This window comes from Lepidochelys kempii, chromosome 4 (assembly GCF_965140265.1).
Source record: "Lepidochelys kempii isolate rLepKem1 chromosome 4, rLepKem1.hap2, whole genome shotgun sequence".
Classification (NCBI taxonomy): domain Eukaryota; kingdom Metazoa; phylum Chordata; order Testudines; family Cheloniidae; genus Lepidochelys; species Lepidochelys kempii.
In genome coordinates this window covers 79,440,844-79,463,778 of record NC_133259.1, presented here as the reverse complement: position 1 = coordinate 79,463,778, position 22,935 = coordinate 79,440,844, and the positions used below count along the sequence as shown (strand labels likewise).

At 40.0% G+C, this 22,935-nt stretch overlaps 2 protein-coding genes across 8 annotated transcripts in view; one reads left to right on the top strand and one right to left on the bottom strand.

The window, feature by feature from the left end:
* The window catches only part of PRIMPOL (primase and DNA directed polymerase), a 36,310-nt gene extending 34,795 nt beyond the window's left edge, over positions 1-1,515 (bottom strand). Inside the window, exon 1 of one of the 3 annotated variants that reach the window (XM_073341773.1) lies at positions 1,172-1,515. The gene's annotated coding sequence lies outside the window, so the exon portion shown is untranslated. The remainder of the gene's footprint in view (positions 1-1,171) is intronic. The other 2 variants (XM_073341775.1, XM_073341770.1) reach the window with 2 other exon arrangements.
* The window catches only part of CASP3 (caspase 3), a 45,408-nt gene continuing 23,424 nt past the window's right edge, over positions 952-22,935 (top strand). For 3 of the 5 annotated variants that reach the window (XM_073341793.1, XM_073341792.1, XM_073341791.1), the window contains exons 1-6: positions 955-1,382; positions 12,702-12,794; positions 14,456-14,580; positions 15,124-15,252; positions 18,599-18,774; positions 19,296-19,413. In XM_073341793.1, coding sequence (XP_073197894.1) covers positions 12,721-12,794; positions 14,456-14,580; positions 15,124-15,252; positions 18,599-18,774; positions 19,296-19,413 — 622 coding nt within the window. In that variant the 5' untranslated portion in view covers positions 955-1,382; positions 12,702-12,720. Of the gene's footprint in view, positions 1,383-12,701; positions 12,795-14,455; positions 14,581-15,123; positions 15,253-18,598; positions 18,775-19,295; positions 19,414-20,461; positions 20,971-22,935 lie in introns of those variants that run through there. The other 2 variants (XM_073341789.1, XM_073341790.1) reach the window with 2 other exon arrangements.

Sequence of the window (22,935 nt, the reverse complement as noted above, 5' to 3'; positions counted from 1 at the left end):
CTTGAAATGTGTTAACTATTTATCCCAAGTTTCAGAGTAGCAGCCATGTTAGTCTGTATTCGCAAAAAGGAAAGGAGTACTTGTGGCAACTTAGAGACAAACAAATTTATTTGAGCATAAGCTTTCGTGAGCTACAGGTATAGCGAACAGTGAGAACAATGGCTTCCAGGACTTTGTGAGGGGTAAGTGAAGGCCATGTCTCACAAGGAACCCTCGGGGAAGGAAGAAGGGGTAGTGACATTTTGCAAATCAGGGGTGGTTTGTATGGAGTAGGCTTAGTTTTTGAGTGTAAGCCAGCTGTAGGTAGCTTCTGTTTGCTACATACAGCTGACTTAAATCCGAATTTCACTGGAGCAAAAATAAATGGAGTGAAACTACATTTAAAGTGGATTACAGGAAACAAAGTATTACAGAGGCAATCAACGCACCAGCTAAAAGAAATTTGTGAGCTGCTATAAAGTTCTATGTGAAATATGAAGCAGACGTTACCCCTACATAAATTGATAAGGAATTCTTTCAGCACCGAAAACAGGTATGATGCGTGTGAAGAGTTTTCGGACGGTGGGTGTGAAATAGTTCACTGAATCAAGTCTCCTCTACAGCTCGAGACAGCAATTCAGCTTAAAAAACAACCAACCAACCAACTGCTGAGCCTGGGGCTACCTGTACCTTCAAGAACCCCGCTGGCGGGAGGCGCTGCGGCGAGGTTCCAGCCTGCGAGCCCCTCACACCCTGTTTTGGCCACCACGACAGCCCGCTCGCTCAGCTTGGGGTCACTTTTAGCGCCTCTGCTCCTTCCCGGCCCAGTCTGGCCGCACGTCTCCCCCTTTCTTAGCCCCACCTCCTGCCCCTAGGCTCGGGTTTTGGCGGCCTTCCTGTCTCCTTCCTCTCCCTATCGCCCCCGCCGGATATGCTAGCCCCCTGCGCAAACGCTGCCCGTCCCTCTCCTCGTTCACAGCGCGGACACAGCCCTGCTGCCTTAGGGGGGCGCCCCCAGCCCGCCTGCGGGGGCCGCGCTGCTAGGCCCGCTCCCGGCGGGACAGCTCGGGAGGGGCCGGCGGGACATAGCGTTACCGAACGGGACCCACCCCGCCAGGAGCAGGCCGAGGGGACGGCGGTAACGCCGGCCTGTGTGTCCGGAGTTGCCCCTCCCTACTGGGCGCACACTCACCTGGGGGGGAGACAAACAGGCCCGCCCGCGCTCAGAGCCCGCCTGGCCGCGTTTGAACCGGCCACCGCCCTGCGCCCGCCCCCTCTCCCTCCCCCTGCAGGGCGGGACCGGGGCGGAGTGAGCAGCCGCGCGTTTGCAGTCTACTGTAGGCCGGGGCGGAGGGGCCATCGGGAGGCCGGCGGCACGGAGCGGCGCGGCGCGGCGGAGGCAGGTCAGTGGCCGCGCTGGACCGGGGCCGGGGAGCAGCGGTGGAGGCTGGGGGTCCCCGCGCGCGGGGCGCTGTGCCAGAGCCTGGCTGCTCGCACGGTGGCGCCGCCCCCGCTGAGCCCGGGCAGCACCTAGCCCCGCCGCCTTCGGGTGAACAAAGAGCCCGGGCGGCTCCGGCTGCTCCGCTCCCAGGGCCGGGCTCTGAGCAGAGCCGCGGGGCTCGCTCCGAGCCCGGGGCGCCGCGGGACGCTCAGGAAAGGGGGCTTGGCTCGTTCTCGCTGCCTCGCCTCCCTTGCGGGGACGCAACAGACGATCCGGGGTTACTGCCCCAGGCACCTTCCTGCCTCGCCCTTCGCGAGCCGATGGGCTCTGCGAGCCTGGCACCCGCCGCTGAAATGCAGCCACTTCTGGGGTGCGAGGTGGCGTCTGTGCAGGGCGGCAGGATGAGGTTAACAGGGTTCGGAGGCTGCGCTTGGCAAGTCCCCGATGGCTCTTCCGGAATGATTGTGTGTTATCGACAGTTATTTCTGTATAAGGCGCTCTTATTGCAGCCCCAGCCCCTGAGAGCCTTTGTCCGGTTTAGCTTCATTCGTGTAGATTAGTTCTTTCGGAATAACAATTCCAGGAAATTTCCAAGTGTAGACAAGCCCCTACCCATAATGCCGTACAATGTCAAAATATGAAAGTAAAGTACTATTAAAAGTTAAAATATGGATGCAGTATGAATTCATGAATATGATTTTTTTCCCCTCTAATGCATTGCAAGATGCTTTACTTTTTCTCCTCCATGCACAGCTAGAATAGACTAACCACTTTCAGTTTTCTAGAGTTTGTTTCTGGCTCTCATGTTCTTACACAGTGCTGAGGGAGAATGCTGAAATCTAATTTAATTGACTTTAAGGTTCTGTTTGGAAATTGTAATAATTAATTAAAATCCAGGTCTAATCTTTCAGGTCTGTCACTGTCAGCATATAGTAATACTAAATTGGAGTGTATACTCCTGAGGGTATTCTGCGCCAAAAAAATTAAAATTCTGTGCTCAATATTTTAAAATTCTGCAAATTTTATTTGTCAAATAAATGTGGAGGCTCCTGCATGGCACTGGGGAGCACAGGCTGCACCCGACCTTGATACAGCACTAGGACGTGGGCTGCCCCAGAAACACCCCAGGGCCCTGCCCCTCTGTGTGGGTAGGCAGGCTCAGTAAGGCAACATCCAGGTGTGAATGGGGTTTAATGTGGGTGGATCCAGGTGTGGGTTGAGAGGGATATGGATGCACAGGGGCTTGTTGAGGGGTTCTGGGTGCAACGGTAATGGGACTCTGCAAGGGGGTCCAAGTGAAGGTGGTTGGGCTCAGTGGCAGGTTGTGTGTGTGTTGGGGGATAGAGTTCAGCACGGCTTTCTGGGTGTGGGGGGCTCAGTGGGAGGGTTCAGGTGCTAGGGGTGTGGAGCTCAGTGGGGTTGGGATCCAGGTGCAGCTGCTTCTGGCTCAGTGGGGTGGGGATCCGGGTGCAGGTGGCTCGTCGGGGTGGGCCAGGTACCTGGGGAGTGGGACTCATCGCAAGGGGAAGGTCTGAGTGCAGGGGAGTGGGTGAGGCTCAGCAGGAGGGTCTGAGTATGAGAAGGTCTGGATGCATGGGGGTTGGGCGTCTGGGGGAGCAGCTCCCTGTACAGGAATCCCTCCCCCTGCAGCTGAGGAGCAATGGGTGCAGGAAGTGTATGTGGGGGCTGGGGTTTGCAGAACTTCCTGCAGCTGGGAGAGAAAACTGAGGGTGGATCTAACCAGGCCCTAGGTGCCTGCAGGGGAAGAGGAAGTCCCGTCCTGCCCAGCTGGGACTAGCAGCTGAGCCTGGTGCAGGGTAGGAGCCACCAGCTGGGTTTTACAAGTTCTGCCTCTTGCCCCCCAGTGATTTACCTCTCTGCCAGCTGCTCTGGGCACCCAAAACATACTGCTGGGGAAGGTTGCATGACCACTCTTGTGGCTTCCCTTTACTTCCCTTTCAGAAGGTCATTTTTCTGCAGGGAAGCAAAGCAATTCGCGGAGGACATAAATTCTGCGCATGTGCAGTGGCACAGAATTCCCCGAGGAGTAAGTGTATGACAGAAAATTAGCAGTGGCATTTACCCAGGTTGTCTACTAGAGAATCTTCAATGACTTCTGCTGGTCAGCTCCGGACATCAGTTTTAAATCTCACCTGAAAAATGGTACCTCCTCAACTCGTTTCTCCAGAGCACAGTGCTGGGGCATTGGAGGTGTATTGTCTAAGACCCATTCTACAATCAGATCCACACAGGCAGCCATGTGGATCCCTGTTGAAATCAGTCTGTGTAGATCGGTCTGCCCACATGTATCTGAGTGCAGGATTAGCACTTTAGAAGGAAAAGGGTTAGCGTCTGCTCTGTCACTGACACTTTGTGACTGACTGGTGAAATTATAACCTTACAGTATATAACTGGACCCAAGTGCCAATATTCCATTGGCTTCAGTAAGCCTCTGAACAGGCACAAGGATCCATCTACACAACACAAAACTCTACCTATCTATCACTACATATCACCATAAACTACCACCAATAGAGTCCAGTGGTTGGACGAGATCAGCTTATGGATGAAGAACATCTGATAAAAACTGAATCTGAGCAAAGAAGAGCGTATGCTGCTGGGCAAAGAAAGGAATTTTGAAAATTGTGCAACCATGGTGCCATCTCCTTTGATTGAAGATACACATCCACAATTGGTCAGTTCCATCTGTAGTTTAGGAGTGCTCCTGGATTCCTTGCTGATGCTAAATTCTCACATAGCAGTATCCATCAGTGACTTTTTACCATCTCTGGTTGGTTAGGAGACTGCCAACAATGAGTTAAATACAGCTATACAGGTCTTAGTCTCACAGTGTCTGAAGAGGTGACATTCTACCATAAAGTTAAAGCACTTCTGTGCAGGACATAGGACTTTGTGCAACAAACTCCCACTGGAGCTAAGGACCATCACAAACCTCACCACCTTCTTCTGCTCCAACTGCAAGGCACATTTCTTCAACTCTGACTTCACTAATATAAATGCATAGCAACGTGTGCCTTTAAAACAAACCAAAAGCCTAACAAAATAAAATACTACAGAGTACACATAATTCTCCCTCTGGGGAGAAGATGAAAGAGAGAATAAACCATACATTGCTTAATGCACTACTGGAGTGGGCTTAGAAACTACATTGAGTTCAGTATAAAAACCTGTACACAGGGAATTCTGGGACTTATGACACAATTTGTTCCTTAGAATTGTGTTGTAAGTTGAAACGTTGTAAACTGAAACCGCTTTTCCCATAGGAATCAATGGTTTGAAAGGGGATTGGTTCCTGAACCAAGGCTTGATACACTATTTTCACCACAGTAACCGAGTTTTTTGTATTAAATGAATTATAGATGACTAATGTGCAATATCAATGTATTTACTATATACTGTATTTTGTAAACAGCATTCAAATAAACACATACACCAGGGGTTGGCAACTTTTCAGAAGTGGTGTGCTGAGTCTTCATTTATTCACTCTAATTTAAGGTTTCGTGTGCCAGTAATTGTAATGTTTTTAGAAGGTCTCTTTCTATAAATCTTTAATATATAACTGAACTATTGTATGTAAAGTAAATAAGGTTTTTAAAATGTTTAAGAAGCTTCATTTAAAATTAAATTAAAATGCAGAACCCCCCCGGACCGGTGGCCAGGACCCGGGCAGTGTGAGTGCCACTGAAAATCAGCTCACGTGCTGCCTTTGGCACGCGTGCCATAGGATGCCTACCCCTGATATACACTCACATGTGCTGCTCAGAATGCCAGCAACACGGGCTCTGAAAGCCAGGGAGAATGGCACACATGCTGAGCCATTGTTCAAGCTTTGTGATTGGCTGAGCCCAGGGTCAGGAGCCAGTTAAAAACAATCGGCAACCCTACCCAGCAACAAGCTACCCTGCTACCTCAAAGCCAATCAGAAGCAACTCCTTCCAGCTCCATACCAGTATAACGCAACCAGGAAGTATTTCAAGCAGACTTTATGCAACTCAAGCGTAGTAAGGGAAAAACAAGCATCGTAGGGGCAAAATGGGCAGTCAATTGAAAAGCGTTGTGAGTGGCATCCGACATAAGTTGGGCATTGTAAATCCGAGGACTCTTTGTAGAATAGAAATAAGCCTTGATCTATCTTACTGTATAGAACTTACAGAGGAGATTCTATGGCAGGAGCGGTCAACGATTTTTTGTCAAGGTCTAAATTTCTTGGTCAAGGTATAGTCAAGATCCAGACCAGCGAAAATAACAACAATAATGATAATAAGTAAATAAAAATATTTTTGGGTCCATTCAAAAGTGTCTGGCAGTCTGGATTTGGCCCATAGTCTACCTGTTTACTACCCCTGCTCTATGAAGTAGTCTAACACCCAAATGTCCCCTACCTTAATATTGTAATCTGAATAAATAGTTTTAAAAAATTAACATTGAGTTACTGAGAAATTAATATAATGTAGCCACTGTGTTAAATGTTCTGTGCGCCCTAAACAGCAGCAAAAAATATATATGATATGGTGATGACATCAGTAAGATACTATATAGTTGATGTTTTTTAAACAGAATCAGATCTGTTCAAGCTAGGGGTCATATTGGTGTTGGGGGAAAGTTGGTGGTACTCTAAGCTTCATCCACAGCCCCAGTGTAGCAGGGTGTTTCTGCTAAAATGGTCAGGAGTGAAATAGTTGGGCCATGTCTACACTGAGAATTTATCCTGTTTCCAGCAACTGATTGCCAGCCGCCAAAATAGCCGCACCAATGCAAACAAGGAAAGCTGTAATTTGCATTTGTGGAGTTTACCCCCATATGAATCGGGTGGGATGGAGTATTGGGTGTGTCTTTCACCTTTTTCTGGACAGTAGGGAAAGGTACCATTATGGTAATCTAGTCTTAACTTTCTGCAGACATTGAATTTAACCCCAAAATCTCTGCTTTGAGCCTGAGAACTCATGGTTGAGCTAAAGCACATCTTTTAGAATGATATCCAGTCTAGATTTAAAGATGTTTTTAAGTGATGGCAAATCTGCCATTTCCCTAAATTAAGATGTTCCAGTGATTACCTATCTTCACTGTTAAAAATTGCACCTAATTTCCAGTTTGAATTTTTCTAGCTTCATCTTCCAGCCATTGAACATTGTTATGCCACTGTCTGCTAGGCTGAAGAGCCCTCCAGTATTGGATATCCTCTTCTTGTGTACATCATCAAGTTGCCCCTACCCACTCCCTAATAAGGATCTGAAACTATTTAGCTTAAGTCTCTCATCATAAAGCATGTTTTCCAGCCTCAAATCATTCTTTGTAGTTCTTCTCTGAACTCTCTCTAATGCTTCAACATTTATGTAGTATTGTGTCCACACTTCAAAAACAATGGTCTCACCATTTACCATGACCCCTAAGTTCTTTTCAGAATCACTGCTTTCTAGGACCTAGTCCTCTTTACTTTCTTTGTTCCTAGATATGTGACCTTGTATTGCCTATATTTTGTCTGAGCACATTTTCTGAGTATTAATTTACAAATAAAAGTTATCTTGGATTAGTTTTATTGGAAGAAATTTCCTGGCAGGCTGTTTTACTACTTCCATCTTAAATCTCTCTTCTTGTAGACTAGCCTGTTGTTTAGTAGCAAGTTGCTATTATTCCAAAAAACCTTTGTACTTCAAAGCATTCTGAAAATGGAGCCCCTGTGCAGCAAATACAAATATATCCACCTCATACTTCAGCTGCTCCTGGAAAATATATCTTCTGCAGAATTCTGCAAATTGTGTGTTTTCCTCTAAATTATTGGGTTCCGGATTTTTTTAGGGGACAGAGGAAGGAAATTTGAGAGGAAGAAAATTTGTTACTGTACTGATCATTTCAATAAGTTTAATATGCAGTACTGAAGAGAATAGCTGAATTTTGAAATTGAAATATTATATAATATGTATTGTTTTTATTGACCATATTGCATCATTTTGCTTTTTATTTAACTGACAGTCCAACGCAACTATTCACCGACTGTGTTCTTTGGATACCAATGGTCTGTGAAGCCTTTCCTTGATCATTCATACACTGAGATACTTTAAAAATTCTGCTTTAGGGGATTGGGAGGTCAGAAAAGATTCTTATTTCCAGGTGGGGAAATGCATTATTAATATTGACTGTCAAGGCCAGTGTCATTTATTGTTGTCTTTCCATCCATAGACAACTGGATTAGAATCTCATTAGAACTCTTCACACTGCTCCATAATTGTCTGGAAGTGGCTGTTGCAAAGCACTTTCTTTTTCACTTCTTGTCCCACAACAGTGGGCCAATACTCCTGTCTTTCAACATTATTTGAGTAGCTTTTTTTTTAGTAACCGTTTTACAGTATTTGTACATGTTGTAATGTTAATTTTTTCATTTTGAAGTTGTCCTTCATACTTATGGATGCTATGCTAGAAAATGGCTTGTATGACATTTTTCTGATCATGTGCTTAGTGGCTTGTGGTCTCTTTTTAGGTGAGCAGCTCACCTAGCCAGTAGTAACCACAAACCAAGGTTGCATAATGATTACGAAAAAGTGCAATATTTGGTATTAGTATAATTTCATATACAGAATTAAATCTGTAGTTTAAACATTTGTAATTTGAGGTTTTAAGAGACAAATATTCTGGTTTTGGTTTGGTTTGAGTTTTTTGCCCTCATATACTAGCTATTCATTTTAGAGAGCTGTGTTGATCATTCCAGTATTTCATGCATGCATTTATTCTATTTGTGCGTATAGTTGACTATTTCCATTATAATCATGTAAAGTGGGAAATTGTAAACTGCGGGGGGGAAATCGGAGTAATTATAAAAAGACATTGAGACATTTGTTTCAAGACACTTATTTTGGTCTGAGCACTGCTTCATAACATAGCTGGCATATATTGAACATGTGCTGTCTTTGTTCATTATGGTTTGCATATTTCAAGGGGTGTGGAGTAACCAAAGATCATTCAGTTATTTGCTTCCAAGTCAAAGAAACTTTAACATTATTTACACTCTGATTCTGTATCATTAATTTCCGTTAGTGAATGTTTCACAATTCAGACACATAGTACTAAAAAAAAATTTGATTATTGTATTGACTTAAAACATGAATGTCATACAATGAAGCATCGTCTGACTGAGTTTAATCTCAGTAGGTCCAGATGGAGTTAGGGGTTGCAGTTGCTCTAAGTCATTTGACTATGGTCAAGAAATTATTTTAGTAGTTGGTCATTGTCCCAACAAAAGGAATAACTTAGAACAGCTCTGCTCATTTAAAAAAAATTCTTATTTGAATAGTATATTGTACAGGGAGTCTGTTACTGCAGTAATTTGTTGTAGTTTGCTAGCAACTCTAATGTTGGGTCCTGTTTCAACTGATTCTCTCTTTGCCCTAGAGAGAGAAAGCTCTAGAGAAAGTATCTTTCTTTACATCTTCTGTCTTTTTTGTAGCTTTTTATCCATTTGATAACTGAATTTTTTAAATAAAACAAATCAAATGATCCTAAATGGTAAATAAAATGTCCCAAAAGCTAAGGAAAAAGGATCAATATTCTGCTAGTAATCACATCAAGTTTTTTTAAAAGGTTCCTTTGCTGTTTAAAGTTCTTATCTGACTGCGTGCACATAGCTGATATTTTAAGACTCAGGAAAAAAAATTCAAAGAGCAGAACAATTATAATTAATTCTAAACATGTTTGCTCAAAGGTACTTTTTTGTCCCCCATAGCATGAGATCATCCTCCCTGGATAAATGTGCATTTTCCGTGACAGAAAATGACATCATTGCATTAGCTAACTAAGGTGAGGTAATTCTTAGTACTCCAAGTCAGCGAGAACGAGCATTGACCTCCCAAGAGCATTGCTATTACTTGGTGTTGGCATCAGTGCTATGGAATAGAGAAAAATTATTGCTGACAGCGTGTGTCTGAGTGCACAGCAACAAAACAGATGTCTGCTGATGGGTCTCTGTTTTGTTTTTAAATAAGTGTAGCTAACTTGCTTCATTAAGAGACTCAAAAATTCCATAAACATTAAAGGTGAACTACAAGTCTCATTTTGAAAATGATATAAATGAATCTGTAGTTGCTTAATGCTCAAATAGCAAAGGTAAATAGGTCATTCAGCACATAACTGATCTTAGCCTAACTTTCCTTCCTGGCACTTCAGCTTCCAAAAGGTGCAGGCCATCTCCACTCAGATGCCATAGAATGCATCAGTCTGGAAATTGCAGCTACCACTTGAACCATGTTGAGCCGTGGAATTGGCCAAACGGGGTGTAGTAAGTGGCATTTTTGTATTTTGTAACATGTTTTTTCAAAGTGTTTTTATATTGTATAAAATATTTTTATAAGCACTGAATCGTGTTATAATTCAAAAGTACCACTTACTAGAGGCCCTATTGACCAAGTCAAGTGGCTGCAGTAGTAACTGTGATGTCACAAAAACCATAATTTAGAGTCATCGGAGCAGACCAAACATATCTGACTTCAGTCACCACAAAGCTGTGGGGAGGAAGGAATTAATTTGTCATTATGTGCTGAAGGCCCCACTTATTCTTCCTATCTGGAGCAGTCATTGTTACTCTATTAATTATATTATATTAGTACGTACGCAGCGATCAGCTCTTCCTTACCACTTCCTTACTGCACTGTGGGATACATACCCATAGTGCATTGCTCACCCTGTCGATGATGGTGCTCCCTCTGTTGACAGATCGTGTCCACATTGGGTACAAGTGTGGACACCCTTTGGCAGTTTTTCTTTTGTCGACTTTCGGGTGTCAACATAAGTTTTGTCAACAAAACTTGGTAGTGTAGACAAGCCCTGAGAGAGTTTCTGATCCCTGCAAGCTTCCTAAGTCTGGAATTTACATCAGATGTAAACTCCAGACTTACAAAGCTTGCAGAGATCAGAAATACCTAATTCAGTAGGTGCCTAGATATTATAGTGATGAGCGCAATAGAAATGCCAATAACTAATACACCTCATTTTAAAATATGTCTGCAGTTTCATCTTTTAAGGACTCCTAATCTGTAGCCAAACTGAGACTTATGAAATGGAAAAATGTGCACAATGGTGAAAGATTTATATTCTTTTTTTGTTTCTTCTAGGGACCTTCCCTCATTCTACAAACAATTTCTTTCTGCCATTTTCTGTGTCTTTTCTACCCCTTTCTTGTTGTTGTGCATCTTTTTCTTCCTCTTTCCTTGAATCTACTCCTTTTTGTATATGCTCTTGTTCTTTCTGGAGGTTCTGCAATCCCCTAATTCCCCGCCCTCCACTCAAAAAAGGCACTGCATAAAGGTAAACCCTACTTTTGGCTGAGGAAGCTTCTGTAACCTTTTAATGCAGCCTTATCGGTTGGGCAGAGAGGTTGCTAAGGGCTTCTTCCTGGGGCTTAGTACATTGTTTACACAGTTACTCTGCCCATGTTGTCTTAACATAAAGAACTAAATATGGTTTTATGTGAACATGTGCTGCCACTAGACCACTTCCTCTCTATCTGTATCTGTCTCTTTCCATAATATTTCTTTTGTCCTACCACCATCTTCTTTTCTTTTTTTCCTCTATATTCTTCTCTTTGGGATTTTAAAAAAAAAAAGGACTGAAGCAATTTAACTGATTCTCCTTGCCCAATGCTACAGTATGTGTTCATAATGCTGAGCAGGCAAGTTTAGCAGCGCAGACACATTTCCTCCTACATTTGATTGTGCTGAAGGCAACTGCTGAAGTTTAGGGTAGGATTATGCCATATTTGGTCTCCTTGCAGGTTCATATCCAGGGAATCTAATCTTCTGCTGATTCCCAGGGTCCTAGCTTTCAGGTCTGTAAAAATAGTCTGGAAATGTTTAGTGGTCAAGGAGTTGTCTTAATTACATTGGAGCCCCAAGTGATATAGAAAATGTACCCAGAGTATACATGGGACATGAAGCCACTGAAAAATAACAAACCTGTCTTTGAAAAATAGAGGTGCATGAAATGGGGTTAACACTTTTGATGCATTAGTAATTGCATCCACAGAAGATGGACTTGCATGGTTCTGAGGATATTCACAGTATATTAAGACAACATAGTGGCTAGAGCAAGGGGGAAAATCAGTAAACAGGGTGGCTGTGAAAGGATCAAACCTACGTTGCCAGCTCCACACTTAACCAAAGCAGAGAATACTATTTTTCTTCATCTTGTCTGATCAGCAACAGTTGCAACTTGCTCTCTTTGGTTATTTAAAATTTTATGTAGATCCATTCTGTCATATACTTCAGAAGGTGGTGCAACAATCCTTGCAATGGACAAATACGGAATAATTAGCCCATCGAGGAAGTTTCTTTCAAACTATTGTCATTTCATAGCTGGCTTAGTCTGTGAAGCATGAGGGTTTATAGCTCTCACTTTTTGGTCGTTTCTAATGTGTAACGATAAATGTTCTTGCTCTCTGTATAAATGTCTAACCCTTTTTGGAATGTTGTTAAATCTTGGACTTGATAACTTGTGGCAATTGTTCCACAAGAACAATTGCATTGTGTGTTTTAAAAATATATCTATATATATTTAATTGGTTTTAAACTTGTTGCCTCTCAATTTCATTGTAAGTTCTTTTTCCTGTGTTATGATGGAAGATAAATAGGAACACCCAATATATGCTCTCTATACTATTTTGTTATTTAATCTTTGAAAAAATTATTTGTGTTACAGTAGCATCCATATGCTCACTAGGATGAGGCCCAGTTATGCTAAGTGCTGAACCCATATGAACCCATAGGAAAACATGGTCCTTCCCTCAAAGAGTTTACAATCTAATATCTGTCCTCCTATGGAGTCTCAAATCATTTTTATTGCCTGTCTTTGGACCTCTTCTATTTCTCTTGTGTCTTTTTTGAGATGAGGTCATCGGAACTGAACACTGTATTCAAGGAGCAGTAGTACCATGAATTTATATAACATCATTATAATATTTTCAGAATTATTTTTCTATCCATCTGTTTCTAGAGCCTAATATTTTAATTGCTTTTTTGAGTTGGTGTTTTCATTAAACCATCCACAATGAGTGGGCACAGTTAATAGTGGGTACAGTTTATATAGAATCCAGATTCCTTCCACCCAAGTTCCTTCTTTTGAATTTGTAAATTCTGAATTTTATCTATCATGGTACCCAATTGCCTAATTTTGTTAGGCCCCTCTGGAGTTCCTCAGAATAGCATAGCAACAGGAAACGGTTGTAGTTGTGAATAAAAGGAATTTATGTCTTACATTTCTATTTTCTTATGTTTTCAAGTTAATAAATAAGAACAGCAATGGCAGATATAAAAGATGGACTGCAATCAGGTCATGATGAGACAGATGCAAAATCTCTCTTTGGTCCCCAAGGGTGAGTGTGGTGGTTCTAGTTTTCTTTAATAAGTTTTATATTTAATGTCCTGAGATATAGCCCTCGAATGAAATTGTATGGTGAAACTGCAAATAACACAAACTGAATAAATATCACAAAGATTAGTTCATCAATATTGCAATGTTAGTAAACAACTCTCTTTTTTAAAAAATCAGATTCACACCCAATATAACTTAGTCTACTGCAAAACTGAATATATAATATAATTTATAATATGCAAGGAATTAAAGAAGAAAAAACATAGACTGCCCAGTCCGTATACCCCTAAGAACTGACCAATAGTTCCTTTTAGTGTTCCAGTTAACATTGGTTTGGATTTGGCAGCCTTACAAGCTTTTGAAAATCAGATTCTGCATATACAGAGTACAGTTAAAGTGCAATGGCACTAAGGTTGTAATATGTACAATGAAGGTGAGGCTACGTTAATTGAAACGTTTAGTGGAGGGAGACAATGAGTAAAGGAAGGGATTCTCAGCAAGCATAAAGTTCTGTGTGTGAAGCTGTATGGGCTTGGTGCTTTGACAACTTTATCCAGAAGGTGTATAACAGTTTCACCATTGAGAATGACTTTGCACAGGACTCACGTCAGTTTTTGTGAACACTTTTGTGTAGCTTGTAAAGAGTGCAGATACTCGATAAATGTTCCGCATTAGTCTTTGCTTCGGGCACTGGATTTCGTATGTTCACAGGGCATTAATATAAACTACTTTCATGGTCTTTATCTGGTATACATATGCTACACAGAACCGCAAGCTGCTACACATACGTACCTATTGTTATTGGGCTTAAAAAACCTGTTTGTTATATTATTTGGAAAATAGAATGTGATGTGATCATATAGACTCCAATCTTGCAATCGCTTACATATGTGCTAACTTCAAGCATGTGATTAGTGACATCACTGTGAGTACTGTATTTGTATGCGTAAAATTTAAGCAGGATCAGAGTAATGGTCTGTATTGTAATTAATGTACACATGGGAACAGAATTAAGGTTGCACATGAAGTTTAAACATTGTCATTTCCTAGATCTGTTTAACTTTCTGTTAATGTAGCTTTCTGATGGAATTGAATTTTAAGTTTAAACTTTTAGCACCAATTCTGCCCTCGGATACACACACAACTGTTGTCTATTGATGTAAGTAGGAGTTGTGTATATATTCCCTTTTGCAGGGGTACTGTCAACTTAGACACACTTCTGTCTAAATATTTTTACCTAAGAGTGTTACAAGTTGCATATTAGATTACTGCAAATGAGAGATTAAAAATTGATATTTTTTTTCATTTGTGTAACTCTATGTTTGACAGAACTGTATGCAGTCAGTTTCACAGTTTGGAGCCTGGCTATGTAAGACAATCGTGCTAGCTGTTTCATGCATATGACTCCAGCACCCATGTGGAGCCCCAGTGACTTAAAAATCAAGGGGTTGATTTGATCTCATAGAGGTACTTACAGTATTTAATGAGCAAGTAGTGAAAATTATCATCACTTTCACTAGTTGCAAAAGAACCTTACCAAAAAATACGGAGAAAAATTAGAAAAAGACTAAGCTTATAAATCAGTTTTGGAAGTTTCCTCTTGTTAAGAATGGTTGTTGGTTTTTGTAAACTCATCTGTTATATTATCTGGTTTCCATACAGAAAGAGCCTGCCTGTTAGCAAATCCATGGACTCTGGAATACAGCCAGATGAGAGTTACAAAATGGATTATCCAGAAATTGGGATATGTATAATAATAAATAATAAGAACTTCCTGCCAGCAACTGGTAACTGTTCATATTTCTATTTTGTTTTTAAAGCTCTTCTTAATTCAGAGAAATTGATAAAATGTAGTGTTCTTCAAACTTAAATAAGCAACCAGATGACTGATTTTTTAATGTAAAAATGTAATGGTTTAAATGTGTGTAAATTCTCATGGTAGATACTTCCAAATATCTGTTTGTAGGAGGGGGACTACAAGTGTAGGAAATTCTACTTATCAAGCTGATTTTAACAGCCAGTATCTTACCTTTGAAGTTTTAGAGGTATTAATGTGATTGCTTAGGCCCATAGGCTGTTGTTGGGGTTTGTTTGTTTGTTGCAAAAAGTTTCATTTTGGAATGAAAAATCTTTTTGCTTTATTTGTGATAAATGCATACAGTCAAATTCTGTTCAACTTACACTGGTGTAAATCTGGAGTATTTGCTTCAGTGGAGTTGGTCTAGACTTATCCTGGTGTAACTGAGCAGAATTTGGCTCCGACACCCCAAATCAGCTATACTGTGTCTTTTACATGAAATTTAAAGTGAATCTTCTTTTCAAATCCAAAGGAATGTCATTCCGATCTGGTACTGATGCAGATGCTGCACGCATCAGAGATACTTTTATGACTTTGGGATATAAAGTCAACCTTCACAATGATCGTACAGGGAAGCAAATGTTTGACATCTTGCAAAATGGTAAGTAATAATGGTCTGGGTCTGTATTATTAAAATGTATCTATAGTCTAAAATTATATACTTTAAAATTTTAGATAAAAGAATAAGTGGTCAGTACTTCTTATAAGTGGAAAATTGTGGATGCTAAAAGAAAAAAAACAGGTTCTTTGAGCTTGATCCTGCAAGCTGCTGAGCCCTCTGGGATGATCGAGCAAAGCACATGATTCACTTTAAGCATGTGAGTAGTTCATTGACGATGTACAGCTACTCACATGCTTCAGTGCTTTGTGGGATTAGCTTCATGTTCAACACCTTGCAGGACTGAGAGCTATGTGCAATTTTTGCTGCTGTCCTCAGAATCTGAACTCTTTAACCTGCAGGTAGGTGTTCAGAACCTAACTGAGATCATTTACATGTTACTTTTCTGTCACAATTCCTAGTTTGGAAAGAGAATGAAGGATTTAAAAAAAAAATCTGTTTTAGAATATAAAGTGTCTTTATATAGGGGTCTGCTTTACTGTCTATTTCTAAACTAGCCACGCAACTTAAATGCCACTGTTTTTAACTAAACTTTTTCTATTCAAGTTTCCTAATACCTCCTTCCTGTTGCAGTCATAGTGAAAGAAAGGCACATGTTTGAAATTTTTTATATATTCTTTTATTGCTGCGACAAGGCTGCTACCCTCATCTGCATTTACTTCTGTGCATATCACCTATCAGAGGTGATTGTGGCATCTTAGCAAGGTCTGCCCTTGTCCCTAACACATGAGTATTGCAAACGTATTTGCTCGGTCTCTGGGAGAACTGTAGCAGGAAAAACTAAGTCCAGACCTGAGAATACAGTCTCTCTCATTTTGTCATATTTTGATTACAGTACATGGCCCCCCAAACCATGCTAGAGAGAGAAAAATCTACATAATGGGGCAGTAAAAGTGAGATACCAGCTCCCCCACCTAATCGGAAAATCCTGGGGAGGAGAACAATAGAGTGAAGCTGGGAAGGTATACCAAGTGGGGTCCCACAGGGGTCGGTCCTGGGTCTGGTTCTGTTCAACATCTTCATCAATGATTTAGATAATGGCATAAAGAGTACACTTATAAAGTTTGCAGATGATACTAAGCTGGGAGGGGTTGCAAATGCTTCGGAGGAGAAGATTAAAATTCAAAATGATACGGACAAATTGGAGAAATGGTCTGAAGTAAATAGGATGACATTGTAAGGACAAATGCAAAGTTCTCTACTCAGGAAGGAACAATCAGTTGCACACATACAAGATGGGAAATGACTGCCTAGGAAGGAGTACTACGGAAAGGGATCTGGGGGTCATAGTGGATCACAAGCTAAATACGAGTCAAAAGTGTAACACTGTTGCAAAAAAACAAACATCATTTTGGGATGTATTAGCAGGAGTGTTGTAAGCAAGACACAAGAAGTAATTCTTCTACTCTACTCCATGCTGATAAGACCTCAACTGGAGTATTGTGTCCAGTTCTGGGTGCCGCATTTCAGGAAAGATGTGGACAAATTGGAGAAAGTCCAGAGGAGAGCAACAAAAACGATTAAAGGTCTAGAAAACATGACCTATGAGGAAAGATTGGAAAAAACTGGTTTGTTTAGTCTGGAGAAGAGAAGACTGGGGGAGAACCTAAGTTCAAGTACATAAAAGGGTGTTATAAGGAGGAGGGTGAAAAATTGTTCTTGTTAACCTCTAAAGATAGGGCAAGACGCAATGGGCTTAAATTGCAGCAAAGGAGGTTTAGGTTGGACTTTAGGAAAAACTTCCTAATTGTCAGGGTAGTTAAGCACTGGAACAGTTTGCCTAGGGAGGTTGTGGAATCTCTGTCGTTGGAGGCTTTTAAGGACAGGTTAGACAAACACATGTCAAGAATGGTCTGGTTATTATGTAGTCCTGCCTTGAGTGCAGGGAACTGGAGTAGGTGACTTATCAAGGTTCCTTTCAGTCCTATACTTCTATGATTCTATGAATAACTTCATAGAAGCAGAGTGAGATGAGGAATAGGCAAATGCAAGGTTAGAGGAAGGGTAGAACAGTTTATGAATAATTTTGGAAACCAGGAATGATGTTTTGAATTGGATTCAGAGGTAGAAAGCCTGTAACATGGTTCCTCTTTCTGAAGGAGAAGAATATTCTGGAGGGAACATTCTGGATCTCTTGATGTTACAGATTAGGATGATTAGAAAAAATATAAAAGGAATTAAGTGCAATAGATGGGACCCAGTGATCAAATAATTAACTAAAGGAGATGTGGAGTTGGATGTAATTAACACAGAAATATAGGTAGGGTTCTATAAGTAAAAGCTTAGATAGAAGTTAGGTCTTAAGTATGAGCTAGAATTGATGTGTTCTCAATGGTAAAAAGGGCCAAGAACTGAGCCTTAAAACACTCATATTAGTAAAAGATGGGAAAATATAAAGCCACAATCACAGATGAAATAGGAGTTGTTGAAACTAAGATATAGTGTTGGAGAATGCTGACTTCTTGTTTAAGAATATAAATTTCAATAATATCAAATATCACTAAGATAAAATTGGATGAGAAGATAGGGATCTATAATAAAAGTTAAGTAGTAGATCATTAACCATTGCGGGAGATTGGTAATATGATAGATGCCCTCTTATTACATGGTTCCTGGTTCAAATATAGCCTACGTTGGTAGTGATCCAACATTACCATGTAGAAAGTTTGTTTTTTGTTTAGATCTAATTGAATATATTGTTTATATCACAAAAACCATCATCACCATAGCTGTCACCAATTTTCAACCTTGTTGACTCCTCTCAATGGAGGACTAAATGGACATAGAGATTCACCTAGCCTTTTATCCAGGTTATTATAGAGTTAGCACTAAAGACTTCGGCACTCCGTTCCACAAGTATGCAGCAGTGTAGAGGACGTGAAGGATACCATTAAAGGGGCAAACACCCACTCTCCTGAAGTTCTCCCAGCTGGTGCAGGTGGAGGCGACTGGGTTGGGATGCATTGTTGTTTGTTTAGCTGCTTCTTGCCCCAGATATGACTGCTGCTCCGAACAATGCATGAGACTTAAAAGGGGCAGATCCTCAGAACCTGTCTTGGCTCCTGGGAGTGTAGGGAGCAGCCATGCAAGAGCCACTCCTAAAAATTAGATGCCCAAGGCAGCCAACTATGTAGTCTACTCCTAATGTTTGCCATGGGTGGTTTCTCATTGTCACAGGTGAGGTACAATGGCTGGCCTGTACATGTATGTGTAAGTGATTGTTGAACCCAATATTGCCAAATAAGGTCCTTGTTAACATCATAATAAACATACTTTTCTATTGCATGGGAAGTTTCAAACACCAATTATTTCTCTCATCTTTTTCTAGTTGCTAAAGATGATCACAGCAATCGAAGCAGTTTTGTTTGTGTGTTGTTAAGTCATGGTGAAGATGGATTAATCTATGGTACAGATGGTCCTCTTGAATTGAAAATATTAACAGGCCTGTTCAGAGGAGACAGATGTAAGAGTCTTGTGGGAAAGCCAAAACTTTTCTTCTTTCAGGTAAAGCACAGCTGAGCTGCTACGTACTTGAATAATGCAAGTTTTCCATTAGATGATGAGGCAAAGCTCAGACTTTTTTACTGCTTATATTGATTTCAAAAGGACTACTTGCAGAGTAAGATACTATTCTCCTTGAGTAAAGGTGGCACTGTCTGGCTTTATGTAAGTAGGCGGAAGTTGTAATAGGTCAAGTTATGAGTTCCATCGGGGCTATCCAGAAATCTTTGAAACATCAGTCAGAATTTCAATATATTCTTATATGAAAAACCAAAACTTTGAATGAATAAACCCATAATTTAGTCAAACTGATGCAATCAATGACATAAACTCCGATTGCCGTACTTGGCATTCAAACAGTACTAAAACATGTTAAGTATAGGAATCTCATTCTTTTTATAGTTCATTTAATTGTTTTTCACATCAGTGAGATGTCAAAGTTTGAATTAACAGTGGACACCTTGGGGATGTTTACTGCTGACCTTTACTGTTTCTTCAATTTGTTTCCCCTACCTTCTCTCCAGGCTTGTAGAGGGACAGAATTAGATTCTGGCGTTGAGACAGACAGTAGCTCAGAGGAAAATACCTGTCAGAAAATGCCTGTAGAAGCAGACTTCCTATATGCATATTCTACTGTTCCAGGTAAGAGAGGCTCATGTCAAAATTCTTCAGTGCTAAAATACATAGATGTTTGTTTGTATTAATGTTACACTTGATTTGAAGGTGGTTGAATACTTTTTTTTTTTATTCTTTCATAAAACGATTCCCATTGCCTTTCTTTTTTCACTTTCTTGTGCTTATGCACAAAGTGAGGTAGAGCTTGAAATGCCTACAATAAATTGAATGTTAGGGTATTTTTTCACTGTCAAACCCTCCAGACTCAAACATTCATTTGCGGTAGTACTGGGTGCCCAGTTAATCAGATCTATGCAAATAAATTATGGCAAGAAACAAAAAGTATATTACTATTTGGGATGACTTTGGGAGTACCTGACAATCAAATTTTCTTCTGATGTATAGATTCCACCCTCACTTGTAGTTCCTGCACAACCCAGAAATAGTGATTAATACAAACATAATGTGAGGAGGTAATCTAATTCTTCATATTGTCCATATGAGACATTATATTAGAACTCCTCTGATTCCATCCACAATTTCAATGGCAGGGAATAGATTAGTAGCTTTATTCCTGCATATAGGAGATTGGAGAAGGGCAAGGACAGTGATGCTGAGGTCTGAGCGACTGGGTCCTGAATCTGACTATATTGTCCTCTCTCCCTGTTGTATATGTGTCTTTTAATGGTGTAATTAAATAGAAACTGCTGCTGCACTTAGAACACTGTGTGGTGAAAGATGGATTGCCCAGTTTTGACTCTTCCTTTGCCTAGGGTTTGTCTAGATTAGTAAAGGAGGTCAGGATTAGGCAATCTGAACTAACTCTTTGTGTTGTGTTTTGGAGATGGAGTGGTCATGTCTATTGAAAGTATGTTTTGATTATTTAAGTAACAAGCTAGAGTCATTTATTTTAAAACCTTTATTTAATTATTTTAACTCTTGATTACTCTTGATTGATTGTTCCCAAGAAAATTACTCTTGTAAACTAACTATTTTTTCCTGATCGTTACTCGGTCACAGGACACTACACTGGACCAATTAAGTGTATTTCACTTAACAATTTATTCTTCTGTAGGCTATTACTCGTGGAGAAACTCATCAGAAGGCTCCTGGTTTATTCAGTCGCTATGTTTGATGCTGAAACAACATGCAAAGAAACTTGAGCTTATGCAGATACTAACACGTGTAAATCGCAAGGTGGCAGAATTTCGTTCGTATTCAAATCAACCAGGTTTTCATGGAAAGAAGCAGATTCCATGTATTGTGTCCATGCTCACCAAAGAACTGTACTTCACTCACTAAAGAACTTCACCTTGTAACTTTTATATTTTTCTCACTAAATAATTTCACAAATTTGTATTTGTAATGTATGCACAAACTGTGAGAAAACAAAACTAGCATTGAATACCACTTACAAATCTGAATTAGTGTTCACTACTCTATGTAGGGAATATAGATGAGACTTTAAGACTCTACTCAGAGCTAAACTTGTTTGTGTTGCTCTCTCAGAAACTCGGGTTCGGGTAACTAAATACGGACAAACTTGAAAGTAATTTCAGAGCGTTACTACTAATCTATATTAGCTACTTTTTGGAAAAATGGAAGGAAGAGGCAGGTTGAATCGCTTATTGGTTCTAGTATGACATTACGTTTCATTCTGGCTGGAGGAAGAGAGAGAAAAAATTAGTGTATTCTAAACAGTTTCTCTTTCCATTTTTGACATAATTAGGGAACAGATTCAGAATATGGCATATACCGGTGCCATTTTATTATTTTTGGTAATACTGTATTAGTGTCACTACAAATGAGTGGATTTTAAAAGTACTGCAGAGAAATGTGTAAACTGTAGAAGCAGGTTATTACATTATACAATGGTGTAGCTTATTCAGAGTTTAAAACAATTTTTTGTCCTACACTCTGGCTTCTATAACTTTCCATCAAATATGAAAAGTTATAAGAGACTTAGCTTGTCAGTGCTTACCACCCACTTAAAAATACAATTCGTACAATTGATTTTGGGAGCTGAGGAACTAAGGGACCTGTCTTGCAAAATGCTCTTTGCATTCCACCCTCAACTCTCTGGGATATGAGGGTTTTCGACATCTCTCACAGCCACTTTGGACTTGATCCTGTAAGCAGCAAATGGAACTTCATTTCTGAATGGTAATTTTTCCTTTTTTGCCATATTTGCTAGGATTTTTTGTTTTGCCTTGCATATATATACACCACATTTCATCTGTCTCATAAAGTAGATTTGTAATGTTGGAGAAAAGACAGTGGTTTTTGTCTAGTATCAAATTAGATAATTAACTTTAAAGGTCATATTGACTAAAATATGACACAGTAAATTACTTCTTTTGATTTTGCATTTTATGACCAGAAACTACACTAATATCGGAGTACAGGCAATTTAAAAAAAACAAGTGAAGCAGGTGTTTTGTTATATAGTTAATCATAAAATAATAATTTTTTATCTTCATTGATTCAGACTGTGACAATCTACACCTTTTGATTAATGAAAAAGAAAACTCAGAATTGTAGTGGCTGCATCGAACACTTGCAGATAAGACTTTTAAAACTTTTTAAAAAATAAGTAGCATTACTGATGGTAGCAACTAGACCTTGTCATTTCAATAAGGAATCTTTGGATCTTTTTTACTTATTAAATTAAATATTGCCTAAGTTAAATACAGTGCTTTTCTGTCTTTATTCTACCATTCATTTTAAATATGCAGAAATCATCAAGTTCTAACTTTTAATTTGTTTAATTGCTTTTTCCCCCATTTGTGTTGTGGAGCATCTTCCTCCTCCCTGTCTTCACACCAGAAATTGAGAGGTAACTTTAAATACTATGCTTTGAAACCCAATTTTCAGGGCATCTGGCATTATCCATGCAAAGTTATAATCCTCCTGGGAAATATATTTGATTATTGGAACAACTGAGTTATTAGTGCAACTGATTTTCAGTCAGTTATTTTTCTGAAATTATATCCTCAGATGTGCATGTAACTTCCTTTAATTGAATTGGTGTTGTGCAGATATATTTAAGGGCAGAATTTGGCCCTATGTTTGTATGTGTTCTACACCTTTAAAATAATTTTCTAATCTTTGAGTTAGATATTGACCTTAGCCAAGTGCAAAATTCTCATTTGTTGCCAGTAGGATTTATGTGCATGGATTGAAAGCAGCAAATACTTCTTTTCTCATTCAACAAGGTACTTTTTCTTTGTTAATTCATAGTAGTGCTTCTAGTTTAATTTTGTTGTAAGGGAGTGGCTATCTTTAGTAAGGTAGTTGAACAAATATTAAAAGAAAAATCATTATAACTCCCCTCTCCCTCCCTCTCACTGAAGTCAGTGGCAAAATTCCCATGTCACACTTAGGGTATATCTATGCTGCAAGTGGGGGTATGATTGACAGCTCATTTACTCATACCCATGCTAACTTTAATCTAGCTAGCTCATTAAAAATACCTATGCATAGCAGCATAGGCTTCAGCACTGGTTTCACAAGCGAGTACGTATCCAGGGAAATCAGACTGGCTTATTC